The sequence below is a fragment of the Dipteris shenzhenensis genome, chromosome 20 (assembly GCF_047967505.1).
Source record: "Dipteris shenzhenensis isolate YYH24624 ecotype China chromosome 20, Dip_SZ_1.0, whole genome shotgun sequence".
NCBI lineage: Eukaryota > Viridiplantae > Streptophyta > Polypodiopsida > Gleicheniales > Dipteridaceae > Dipteris > Dipteris shenzhenensis.
The window spans coordinates 40134045-40146191 of record NC_141615.1 but is presented as its reverse complement, the minus strand read 5'-3'; the positions used below and the strand labels follow the sequence as shown (position 1 = coordinate 40146191).

General features: G+C 39.3%; 1 protein-coding gene across 1 annotated transcript; it reads right to left on the bottom strand.

The window, feature by feature from the left end:
* Positions 1-576: 576 nt before the first annotated feature.
* On the bottom strand, positions 577-3419 carry LOC147889652 (pentatricopeptide repeat-containing protein DOT4, chloroplastic-like). The gene has a single exon (XM_087391786.1). It carries the CDS (start codon positions 3215-3217, stop codon positions 1196-1198), a length of 2022 nt encoding a protein of 673 aa, XP_087247912.1. The 5' UTR covers positions 3218-3419; the 3' UTR covers positions 577-1195.
* Positions 3420-12147: the final 8728 nt, after the last annotated feature.

Sequence of the window (12147 nt, the reverse complement as noted above, 5' to 3'; positions counted from 1 at the left end):
AATCAAGGTGGAAGGGTCGACACGAACACGAGGATGCTCTGTTCGTCCGACAACCTGCTGCTAGAGAGAGAAAATCTCTCTCTTGTTCCGTCAGGGGATGAAGAGGAGGGAGAGGGAGGGAGGGAGGAGGTGAAGCAGATGCAGGGACAGAAGGAAGGGGCGGGGGAGGGGAAGGGAGGCGGGGTAGGAGCGGGGAGTAGAGGGAGAAGGGGGAGAGGAAGGAGGGGCAGCGAGGGAGTAGGGAGAGGAGGACAGAGAGCAGCAGGGTAGGAGGTAGAAGCGGGTAGGGGGAGCAAGGGGTAAGGAGGGAAGGGCAGTGGGGGGGTAAGGGCGAGATGAGCAGTAAGGGGATGGAGCCGGAGATTTTGGGTTCGATCCCCAACAGGATCGCCAAATGTGTTCAAGGTGCATTCAACTAATGAAAACACAGAACACACGTCAACTCAAATGCAACCGGTGCAAGGAGTTGGACAAGAGGCTGATAGGAGTCCCACTGCATGTAGACTGAACTAAACAACGTAAGAACAACAGAAAACTCATGAACTTGCAAAACGGATATTTGGTATTATGCTTTCGCAGAGATAAACAACAACTCAACCTCAAAATGGGTTGTTACAGGACTTTTATAGCTGTCCAGATCCCTTCCGACTGTTATAAGTCTACAGTCAGTTATATTTTTTAGTAACAACCATTGTTACAAAACATCATACTATTGCATTAGCCCACTACTTATCCGTTACAGACAGTGGTATTCACTACCTGCTTAGTAACCGCCTTTTGTCATGGGACTGACTTATCCTAACCTATGCTGACCCTGGGTTATTGGCCATGTAGGTGGAGACTAAGTCTTCAACAAACCCGTGTTCCATGCCCACTACCACTTCGTTCGGGAGCTCATCATCAACGAGATTGTAGGGCTTACTATCCAACCACTCGCAACCTTTTGGATGTTTTCACGAAGGAACTCCCAAGGGATCAACTGGATCACCTCATTTGACGGATGGGAATCCTAAGGGATAATGATGTATATATTCCATAAATGTAGTGTATAGTTAGTTATCTCTTTGTGCACTCCTCTCTTGTATATAGTTAGTCACCCCTTTATTCTTCAATATGGTATCAGTACCTATGGTGCTCACACTTCTTTCATGTGCGCATAATCTACAAGAAATAATTCACAAGACAATCATAGACATCACCGTTGCCTCAAATGAGATGCAGCCTTGTTGCCCTTTTTAAGCGTAACCTTCATGACAGTTTCTGCAGTGTGGTCCCTTCCAGCTGCAGCAAAGATACTTGATAGCATTGTGTACGAAGCAATGGTTTCTGGAACTAAATCCAGTAACTGCTTTGCAGCAAAGTTTCCACGTTCTACATCAACCTGGTTTCTGCATGCACCAAGCATGGCTGTCCATGATATTAAAGAAGGTTTACATGGCATCTTATTTATGAAGTCCTCTGCCTCATCCAAGAGACCAGCCCGACAAAGCATGTCAATCATGCAATCATAATGTTCCACAGTTGGTATCACACCATGGTCTCGATTCATGGAAACTAAGTAGTAATGACCTTCATCTACCAAACCAGCATGGCTACATGCAGAAAGAACGCTGACAAACGTGATGTCATCTGCAGTCACACCTTCGTACTGCATTTTTTCAAAAAGCTGAACAGCCTTCTTACCATCTCCATGCTGGGCATAGGCTGCAATCATGGCATTCCATGAGCTCCCATTCCGAGAAGGCATCTTGTCAAACACCTTTTGTGCATCCTCCAGGCTACCACACTTTCCATACATGTTGAGAGCAGCATTTGCAACACAAACATCTGATTGAAGATCACTGTGCATGATACAGCTGTGCATCATCTTACCTTGGGCTAGGCCTGCCTGGCTAGCACATGCAGAGAAAATTTCAACAAAAGTCACCCTACTAGGGATCATTCCATGCCCTTGCATCCCATTAAAAAGTTCGAGAGCTACCTTGCCATGCCCATACTGAGCATATGCTGCAATCATTGCATTCCATGATATCACATTCCTATATGGCATATTGTCAAATAACATCCGTGCATAATCAAGATTGCCACATTTCCCATACATATTAACTAGAGCAGTCGCTACAACTACATCAAACTTAATTCTACTGTGTATTATCATCAGGTGTAACCTCTTGCCCTGCTTTAGGGCTGCCCGGCTAGAACACGCATCAACAAGGCTAACGAAGGTGACATTATCTGTCATCAGTCCCTCCTGATGCATTTGATTAAAGATTTGAAAAGCCTCGTTGGTTTGTCCTTGTCGGGCATATACTGTGATCATGGCATTGAACGAGACTACTTGCCTCTGACGCATTCTGTTAAACATTGCTCTTGCATCATTCAGGCAACCACACTTACCATACATGTTAACAAGGGCTGTTGCCACAACAGTATCAGAATCTAACCTGCAACACATTATATAGGCATGCATCTGCTTGAAACTACTTAAACTTGCCCAGCTTGCACATGCCGAGAGAACACTGACAAATGTAACCTTGTCAGGTAACATTGCTTCCTGCTGCATTTGGTTAAACAGCAAGATGGCCTCTTTTCCCCATCCATTTTGGGCATAAGCTGCGAGCATGGCATTCCACGATACCACATTCCGTGCTACCATTTTGTCAAACATTTTCCGTGCTTCCTCAAGGCTTCTACACTTACCAAACGTGGTCACAAGGGCAGTTCCCACAAAAATATCCGACTCAAATCCCCTCAATGTAATGTTCGTGTGCATCTGCTTGGCTGTGTCGAAGGATGTACACGCTGAAAGCATATAAATAAGGGTAATTTTATCTGCAACCACTCCTTGTTGCTGCATTTGTTCGAAAAGTTGGAGGGCTTCCAGAAGCTGTCCTTGCCGAACATATTCTCCAATCATAACATTCCAGGATAAAACATTACGTTCATGCATTTTATCAAACCACTTTCGAGCATCATCAACAGCTCCACACTTCAGGTACATCTGCAGGAGGAGAGTCCCTAAAAACAGATTCTTCTCATTACCATTCTTGGTCATGTGATCATGTACCCGTTTCCCAGCTGCAAGATTCTTTGAACTCGCGCACAACCGCAGGAGAGACGCAGAACTTGTAAGAGCAGCCTGAACGACAGGTGCTTCCAGTTTATCGGAGGTCTCCCTCCATATTCCTGGCGAGAATTTGAATTGGGTTTTCAGCATGAGGGGTACCCTTCGTTTCAGTTAAGCCGTTTTGGCTTGCATGTGACACTCTCACTCCGATCCTCATTTGTGATCTCTCCCTGGTTTCTGTTGCCTAGGTTCCCTACACCCAGACTTCAAATTAGAGCCTCCGAACACAAGAGGCCCGAAATTAGTGAGACTGACTTGGACGCTGAATTTCTGGAATTTCGAATTTGAAAAGGCGCACGTCTGGTGCTCGCACATTATCATTGCTCCTCCTGAACCTGCTGTGCCCATTGATATAGTTTTGCCAAGCAAGTTCCACCTGCTTATGTAAATTTTGCCACTTGGAAAGAGTTAAAGTCCCAAATCTATTAATTCATTTCTTTGTGGGGGGGGGAGGGGACGCGATTAACCTATTCTTTGGGGTGCAGCAATTAATGTGACTCGATTAGCCTATGGGTGTGGTGATGGCTTCTCAAAGTTGCCACTGATTTCAGAGTCTTCATGGTGGTGGCTTCGAGAGCCAAGGCAAGTTCCTCCTAATTATGTATCAATTTTGCTACCTATAAGATTCAAAAATCTAAATTCAATTAGTATTAGTGTGGCTCTTTCCCCATTGGAGGGTTGCTCAATACATTATATCAATCCCCTTATCTTACACCAATAGCTATGTAGAAAGGTGGTAGAGCTTTAGAGTGGGAAACAAAAGTTGAGAGTTGAGATCGCACAACCTTACTTTAATTGAAGTGTGTCCCCTCAGGACTCATCAAATATTGATAGGGGAATTCATTGAGATGAAAATCAATAAGGGTGAATTTAGGCTGAGAGAGTATGTCTCATTTTCACTTTTGGTGACCCACCCATTGTCCTATGCTTCATGTCAATGCTAGGTCTTGAATTTTTAAATGGTTTCTAGCAAATGCCAAGAACTGAAGCCAACAAAAAGTGATACAGAAAGTGACATCAACGATTAGATAAGCGTTGGCAACAAATTGATAATTGCAAGACCACATCCAATGTTGCCAAATGTGGATACCCAAATAATACAACCAGAACCAGCAATCTGAGATGCAGAAATAGAAGTGCTAGGACCATGAATATCCATGGCAAGCATGGAATAAAATAGTGATTTCAAAAGAGGCTATGATCGATAACTATAGTGTAGATTTGGACTAGACCTAAAAACAAAAGCTAATGATGCCACATAAGAAGGCCAAGTTTTAACAATGATTTGGTAATCTTTCAAGCACTCATGGTAGTAGAATTCCCCAAGCTAGACCCTTTTGAACTAACAAATAGTCGATGGTCAAGAAGAAAGAAGAAAATTGTGTGATGCTAGAAAGTTAATGCGGAACACTACAATGAATGCAAGAGAATACAAACTAGGGTGGTAGAATTATACTTGACAAAGCCATACATGCACCTGAAACACCAAACTTTCAATGGGACCCAAAAGGGCTCAAAGGGGCATGCATGGCAGTAGAAACATCACTTGGGCTTCCATTTAAAATCCATAAAGAGAAGCACTAGCAATTGTCTATACCATGAAGAAATTCAGACATTATCTATTGTCTATCAGCGTTGTGCTTTAGATTGATAATCGACCTTGTTGTATCTAATAAATCGACCATGCACCACAAGTCAAATAACCTAATGGCTTCTATTACTACAAGAAAACAACTTCAAAATAGTGGTACAGAATTGAGCTTAGTCCTAGATAGTAGAGCACATGTCATGGCTAATGATAGGAGAAAAACAAGACGGAGTAGACGATGAGTTGCCAGATGTAGCATTGTTCCAAAAAAATGTTGTCCCGAGCTAGTGTGTGGACATCATTGGCTATCTAATGACAAGAATACCACCTCTAGACTGAGACCTATTGATGCAAGAAAATTGATTCTAAAATTTTCCCCTACCAATTCATTGTAGGTTCGAGACCATAGCTTGAAAAAATGTGTTATGCTGCATGAGATCACGAAGATCATCTGAGAAGTTCAAGAGCGCATAGCAAGAGGATGCTCTATAAGTGAAGTCATAGTAAGAAAATTTCATTTGGTAGGATATTGACTATGTTAAAAGGTGTGATGTATGCTTAAAAGCAAGTAAACCCCAACACAAGTATTTCAACCCCATGACAGCAGTTGTAATTATAAAGAATTTCAAAAATGTGGGATCGATTTTGGGGGACCCATACCTCAAGTTGATAAGGGAACATAGGCCCGCTACATCATTATGGCCACAAATTACTTCACCAAGTGGATTGAAGTAAAACCAAATGAGAAAACTAGATGCCAGAAGTATAGCAACATCTTTGTATGAGAATGTGCTTATAGTGTATGGATGCCCTTGTATGGATGCCCTGTAGAAATTTCATCAAACAAAGGCACTTGTTTCATACATGAAGTTATCAAAGAACTTTTGACTAGCTTTATGGTTATCCATAGAGAAGAAGCACATTCTACTCTCGCTAAGATAGCGGGCATATAGAGTTCACTAACAAAATACTCTACAATGTCCTTACCGAAATAGTGAAACCAAAGTGATCTAACTAGGCAATAGAAATAAATGTAGCCTCATGGGCATATTAGAACACACTCAAGGTCAGCAACATAGGATATACACGTTTTCAATTGGTGTACGAACTAGAAGAAGTGGTCCCATGGAATTTGTCATACCAAGATCACAAATAGCAGTACAAGAATTCTTAGGAGATCCAGAATCCCTCCAAGACTCGGGGGGGTCACTCATCATATGTAACCCTATCACGTGAGTTCAACAGAAGGATATTTTTTATTTCTAAAATTTACAGAAATAAATATACATAAGGGACTATTTAAAATAGTTTTCAGAAAAATTTACAGATTTGTATAGAAAAGGGGTACATTTTATTAATGAAAATTTTACAGATAAGGGATTTTAGAAATAGGCCTTGAACGCACGTGGTATAGAGGGTTTATACATAGTGACCCCCCCGAGCTCCAAGAAAGGCTGTACCAATTGGAGAATTATAGAGAGACAAGGGTAATTGTGTGTTATGCCATGATAATAGAAAAATGAAGAAGAAAGGTATGGTTTGATAGAAACCTCTATGATAAAAAAATCATTGAAGGCAACCTAGTTTTGCTTTACAATGCCAACATCCACAAGGACAAGATCAAGCAACTATTTCAAGGGACTTATAGAGTGAGAAGCTAAACACTATGAAAGCCATGCTGCTAGAAACCCGCAATGGAGTCTAGTACACCTCAACAATCAATAGGACACGACTAAACTTCTACTATGTCAATATGCAAGCCATCCTTACCATATTGGAGATTTGGGAGTCTTGAATCTTCCCTAGTTAGCATTAAACTCACAAGAAAACTCACTTGCATATGTATGGTAGGCAAAATCTGTAAATATTTGGTCTTTACTCACTTGTACCCTAGGTATGGGTATTGGCTATTCTATGATCTTCTTGACAATAAGCACATAAGAGGAATCCCACCTTAGTATTCATGGATAAAGCACTCACACATTTTCAAGAATGACTAATAAAATTACACAAATAAGAGCCTGATGAGGAAATTGTTTCACTCCATTCAGGGCACCATCATCCTAAAGCATTGTGGAAAGGATAGAGTAAAAGCCATCTACCACTTTACAAAAGAAATATGCAATGTTGGCACACATCAGGGTATCAAAAAGATAACTAATGTGTATATGAAAATGCTAGGCCAAAGTCGCTTGGCATGAAGGGAAAAAGACCTTCATCTCCACTTTCAAGGCGAATTCACATCAAAGGACTACAACCTCAGTGCCAACTACATGAAGGGAAAAAGACCTTCAACTCCACTTCCAAGGCAAATTCACATCAAAGGCCTACACCCTCAAAGAAAACACTGACATTTATCCTTGAGCCAATCACTTGAAAGTTAATAAAGTCGAGAATCACCCCACAAAGTTTGTCCCAAAAAAAAGACCTAAGATGGTCGTTCTAGACACAAAAAATTATGAGGAAATGCTTCAAGCACGGCAAGAAGAGATACCTCATGCCTAAAGAAGGCCTAGCATCGGTGGAACTATGAGCAAAGTAACCATAAAGAATACATGTTGGATATGGTAAGCCTAACATACAAGGTACGGAAGAGGCAATACCAAAGGAAAAAACATTGCAACTTGTGTAGCTAAGAGTCTCCCTGTATAACACTTTAGAAGATGCCCATTCATTCTTGAAGTCTAAGAGACTAGGTGAATATCTTGAGAGGATGCAATCCTCTTTCCTACATCTAATATGATGAAATATATCACTCCATTCATGATGCAATATCAAAGCATAGAGTTACAAGAAGATAAATATGGCACAATGGCTCAAAATCAAAGGCATATCTATATCTACATTAACATTTCAATAGTGTAGAAGCCTTTACTTTTATAATTTTGAAGGAAAATTATCCTTCAAGAACTTTTGATGCAAGGTACTCTCATATGTAGAATTGGTTCCCACATGGCACAAGTGATGCAAATTGAGGAGATATTACATGATATGTTCCTAGATCGAATTAGCAAAGAAGCGACTAAGTTTAGATACTAAACCACAAGGAGTAAGAAGACTCCTTTGTAAACATCAGGTTCAAGATTGGTTAAGCATAGTATCCATGTTGCTGAGAAAATATATACCTCAACCACCCAGAATGGTAAGTGCAACATTTCCCATCTACTAGCCATCACCATTCTTCTATTTGGGAAATAGAATCCCAACACACTCTTGATGAGATTTAATTGGATGGCAGTCAACAAGAACAAGTACAACCTATGACGATGACAATGAGGAGCTCCAGAGAAAAATAATGCAACTCAATTCAAAATGGCCACCACAGGGGCCACCATAGAATGACAGTATGGAGAAAATGTAGGAGGAAGTCACATTTCATATGGAACTAGTCGGTGGACTAGACACTACACCTTGTCAAGCTACACAAGTACACATTGTAATTGAATTTATTGTTCCAATGAGACATTTGCACAAGAAAGCTGGGGAAATTCTATAGCAAAATGACAGAATAGAGGACAAGATGCAACATGGATCCCGATTATATCAATAAGATAAACAAGGCAATAAAACATTTCAAATCATATAGTATCATAGTAAACAATTGCAACAAATGCTATAATTCTTTGCTAATATGGCATTAAAATTGCAGCAAAGTGAAATGGAAGGGAAATGTCTCCATCACTCCATCAGTCAAAGCAAGGTTGCAACAAGCAAAGACAAAATTCTAAGGCTAAAAGAAAGCATCTCAAAGCAACAACATCCAAAAAACCTTATCCCAATGGCTCTAGAAGCAAGTAAAAACAATACAATATAGATCACAATGAACCCACAATAAAATCAATTGAAACTTTCAAATGATTTGAAAAGAAAAACAAGGTAGATCATTCATACTCTACCAACTACAAATTTCATGTAACCTAAAAAAGAATTAGTCCGATTCCAAGAAAAAATAAATGCAAACTAGGACAAAACATAGAGTCGCAAAAAAACTCAAGGAATACAAATATCAAGTGCAAGAATTAGAGTAAGAATGTATAGCATCAAAGGACTAGTTGTTGAATGAAAATACAAAATTCAATGCTCAAGCCCCCTATTCAAATGTTACAAATTTGATTACACCTGCATATAAGTAAGTACAGTAAGAAATGCATAGAGCATCATTGTCAAAAGGCAATCATCTCAAAAGTGAAACTACAAGTACTTAATCAAACAAATGAAGACCTAGGAGATCCAATACAAGGTCTGTTGTTGCAAAGCACCATGGAATTACACCAGACAAAGAAAAGCAACTCAACTATTCAAACACCACAAACTTGATTACACCTCCACATAAGTATAGGGAGAAATGCATAGAGCAGCATTGTCAAAAGGTAGTCATCTCAAAAGAATTACACCAAGATCTTGTTGCAGTTCTTAAAAGAGGTGATCATTTTAAAAGGATTACACCAAGATCTTATAGCAGTTCTTAAAAGAGGTGATCATTTTAAAGGATTAAGCCCAAATTCAGGGGAGCTAGTTGCAACTCAAATTGTTAATGCATCACCCAGTGTTAATTGGGGCACACCAATGGGCGAAAAGACTCTCCTACATCTATGCCAATAGATGGATGAGGATTCAAAAAATATGTTATGTCTATTAGTACATGTAGGTTTCACACATGAAACAAGTTGCAGTGATAATATGATATGAATGTACAAAGGAGTGGGAAATCCTCCTCTCTAGGTAATAGTAGCTAGACTTTTGCCTTTATTGCAAAAGCCATTGTCATCATCCAAAGGGATTAAGTCCAAGTTACATCCAATCTTGAAACTGGAAATTCTAGCCAATAAGAAAAAATCATGTTTGAAGAATGTGGGGTTTATCTCAAATCCAACCTCCCTTACATTGTCTCTCTCTTTATTGATCTCCTCACATCTCTCCTTAAATCAAGCACCTACTCCTTATCTTTACCAAAGTCCAATCCAACCACAATTTCTAACCTTGTCTCTATGCTTATGCCGCCCATCACTTCAAACTAAGGTAAGGATCTAAGCCCCTTGAATCAAGTACCTACTCCTTACCTTTCTCAAAGCCCATATTGAACACATAAAGAATCAATGTTTAAACAAGCATAGTATATAGAAACTTTCTCATTTCCCAATTCCTCAATTGCACTTCCTTGCACTTATTTTGGAAGATTTGAAGCTTCCCAAATAAGCAATAGTGGAAAATATACTGCAATTTGGACTCCTTTGCTATATATTCTTGCTTAATCATCTAAATCATCGATAAAAACACAAAAAAGAATTGGTTAGAGTCGATATCCCTGTTTGACCCCTATGTCTCTGCTTATGACATCTTTCCCTTTGGAGCATGACGCATACACAAGTGGTTGTGCTAGCTTGGCTAAAACTTCCTCATATGGATGATGTGTAGCCTCTTGGATTTTGTGAGGGACTTGAAGCTTTTCCAATCTTTCCTAGAGTTTCATCCATGGACCATGTCAACGCTTTCTTGAATCTACAAAGCAATAGAATACAACCTCTTTTTTATGCTTGCTTCCTTTTCATGCAACCGTTATGGCGACCAAATGGTATACTGTCGAGTGTTTGGGGTGGAACCATGCCTAGGATGATGCTCTAATCCCCTGTGTCTCCACACATTTGTTGATTCTTGGCTCAATAATAGTGCCATACATTTGGCCATTAGGCTCCTCACCATGATTGTGCAATAGATTTATGCTATCTTTTGTCCCCTCCCTTATAGATCGATACAAATTTGTTGAGTTGCACCTCTAGGGCCATGTTCATAAGCAGAGGTTGTATATTTACATAATCACATCATTTTTCTTGTGATTACGTGTTATTTCACACAATCAAGGGCACAATCACGCCTTAAATGCGCTATTAGGTGGCCTTGACCTAGCAACAACTAGATAACTACCAGCAATAGTATTAACACTATTGGTGGTAGTTTCACATAAAACTACTGACAGCGGTGCTAATACTAGTGTCGGTAATAGTAGGATGCATCAAATTTACGAGCAAAAACCTGTGAGCAGGTTTATACGAGCGTGTTTTTCAAGAGATTTTAAAAATAGTATTTCTTTAGGAAACATGGTTTTTACACTTTTATTTTCATTAGAACTAGATCCCTTTATCATAAAATTATACAAACTAGTCACTCATTCATTTTTACATAACATAAATCTTCTTATTCATAGACATCCCTTTGTACCCTTGTTATTACCTTCAAAAAGTATTGAAAAATAATTCATTTAAGAAACGTCCCTCATAATCACTCTCAATATAATAATATTATACATAAATAATTACTTATTAAACATATCATATGGCAATATCTTTCAAGTGTTTTTATAGTATTAATAACAAGATATTTATGGACATGTTTCTATAGAAGTTTAAATTACTGTAAATAAGTATTAACTTGGGCTTATATATCACTCTCATAAAGTACATGTAATATTTAATACTATATATGCAAGGTTTTCCAAAATATAACCCCATAGATGTGCTCAAATGGGGTTTTTCGACCAATTTGAGTGGCTAAATGACTATATTTGGACATTGGATGTGAAAGTTATGTCACTTTTAAAAGTGCTGTCCAAGGTACTGGCGAAACTACCTTGAAAGACCTTGTTCAAAGGGGTTTCGCTGGTGAAATTACCTTGATGGCTTGCTTCAATGAGTTTTATTTGGAGAAACCCTTTCATGAAGATAGGTCGAGAGAGGTTTTTCAATGTCACCCCCTATTAAGTAAAAAGTTGTAAGAAGGATCATAAGAGAATTTTCATAGAGAAGTCTACTCTACATGTGGGTTTCTTCAAAAGCCATCCCATTATGTTCTCACCATTCCCACAGATTCACATAAATATTCGTGTATAAAATAGGCATTCCTATAATGCTTTTCATATTTCTAAGTGAAACTATGTTTTCTTCTGATCCATTTTTGTCATATTTTTGCATAGTTGGAAGCTTTTTTTTTCCTTCGCTCGGACGCTCGGAAGATTTCGCTCGGAAAATGCTCATCCCCATAATAGTAGCGATCCCACCATCAATTTTTTATGTTATCGGTGGTATGTAGTGTACTATCATCGGTATAATTAATATTATTGGTGGCAAACTAGTAGCCCAATATATATGTCCACCATCGGGCTCATTTTCACCAAAAGTGGATTGAGAAGATGTAAAAATTCCTCCTCTCTCCAAGTCTTGGCCGAGGGGCCTGGTTCGAGAAGTGGTTTGTAGTCCCACATCCTGAACAGGTGAGGGGGCTAGTTAGAACCACGACCTAGATCTAGGCTCCCTCGGATATCCACATAAAGGGGGAATTATTTTGTTTTTTTAATAAAAGAATTTACATGGCATTTGCTGCATGCATGCATTGAAAGAATCTTTTATGGACTGAAAATTATTAGCTTTTAGAAAATCTT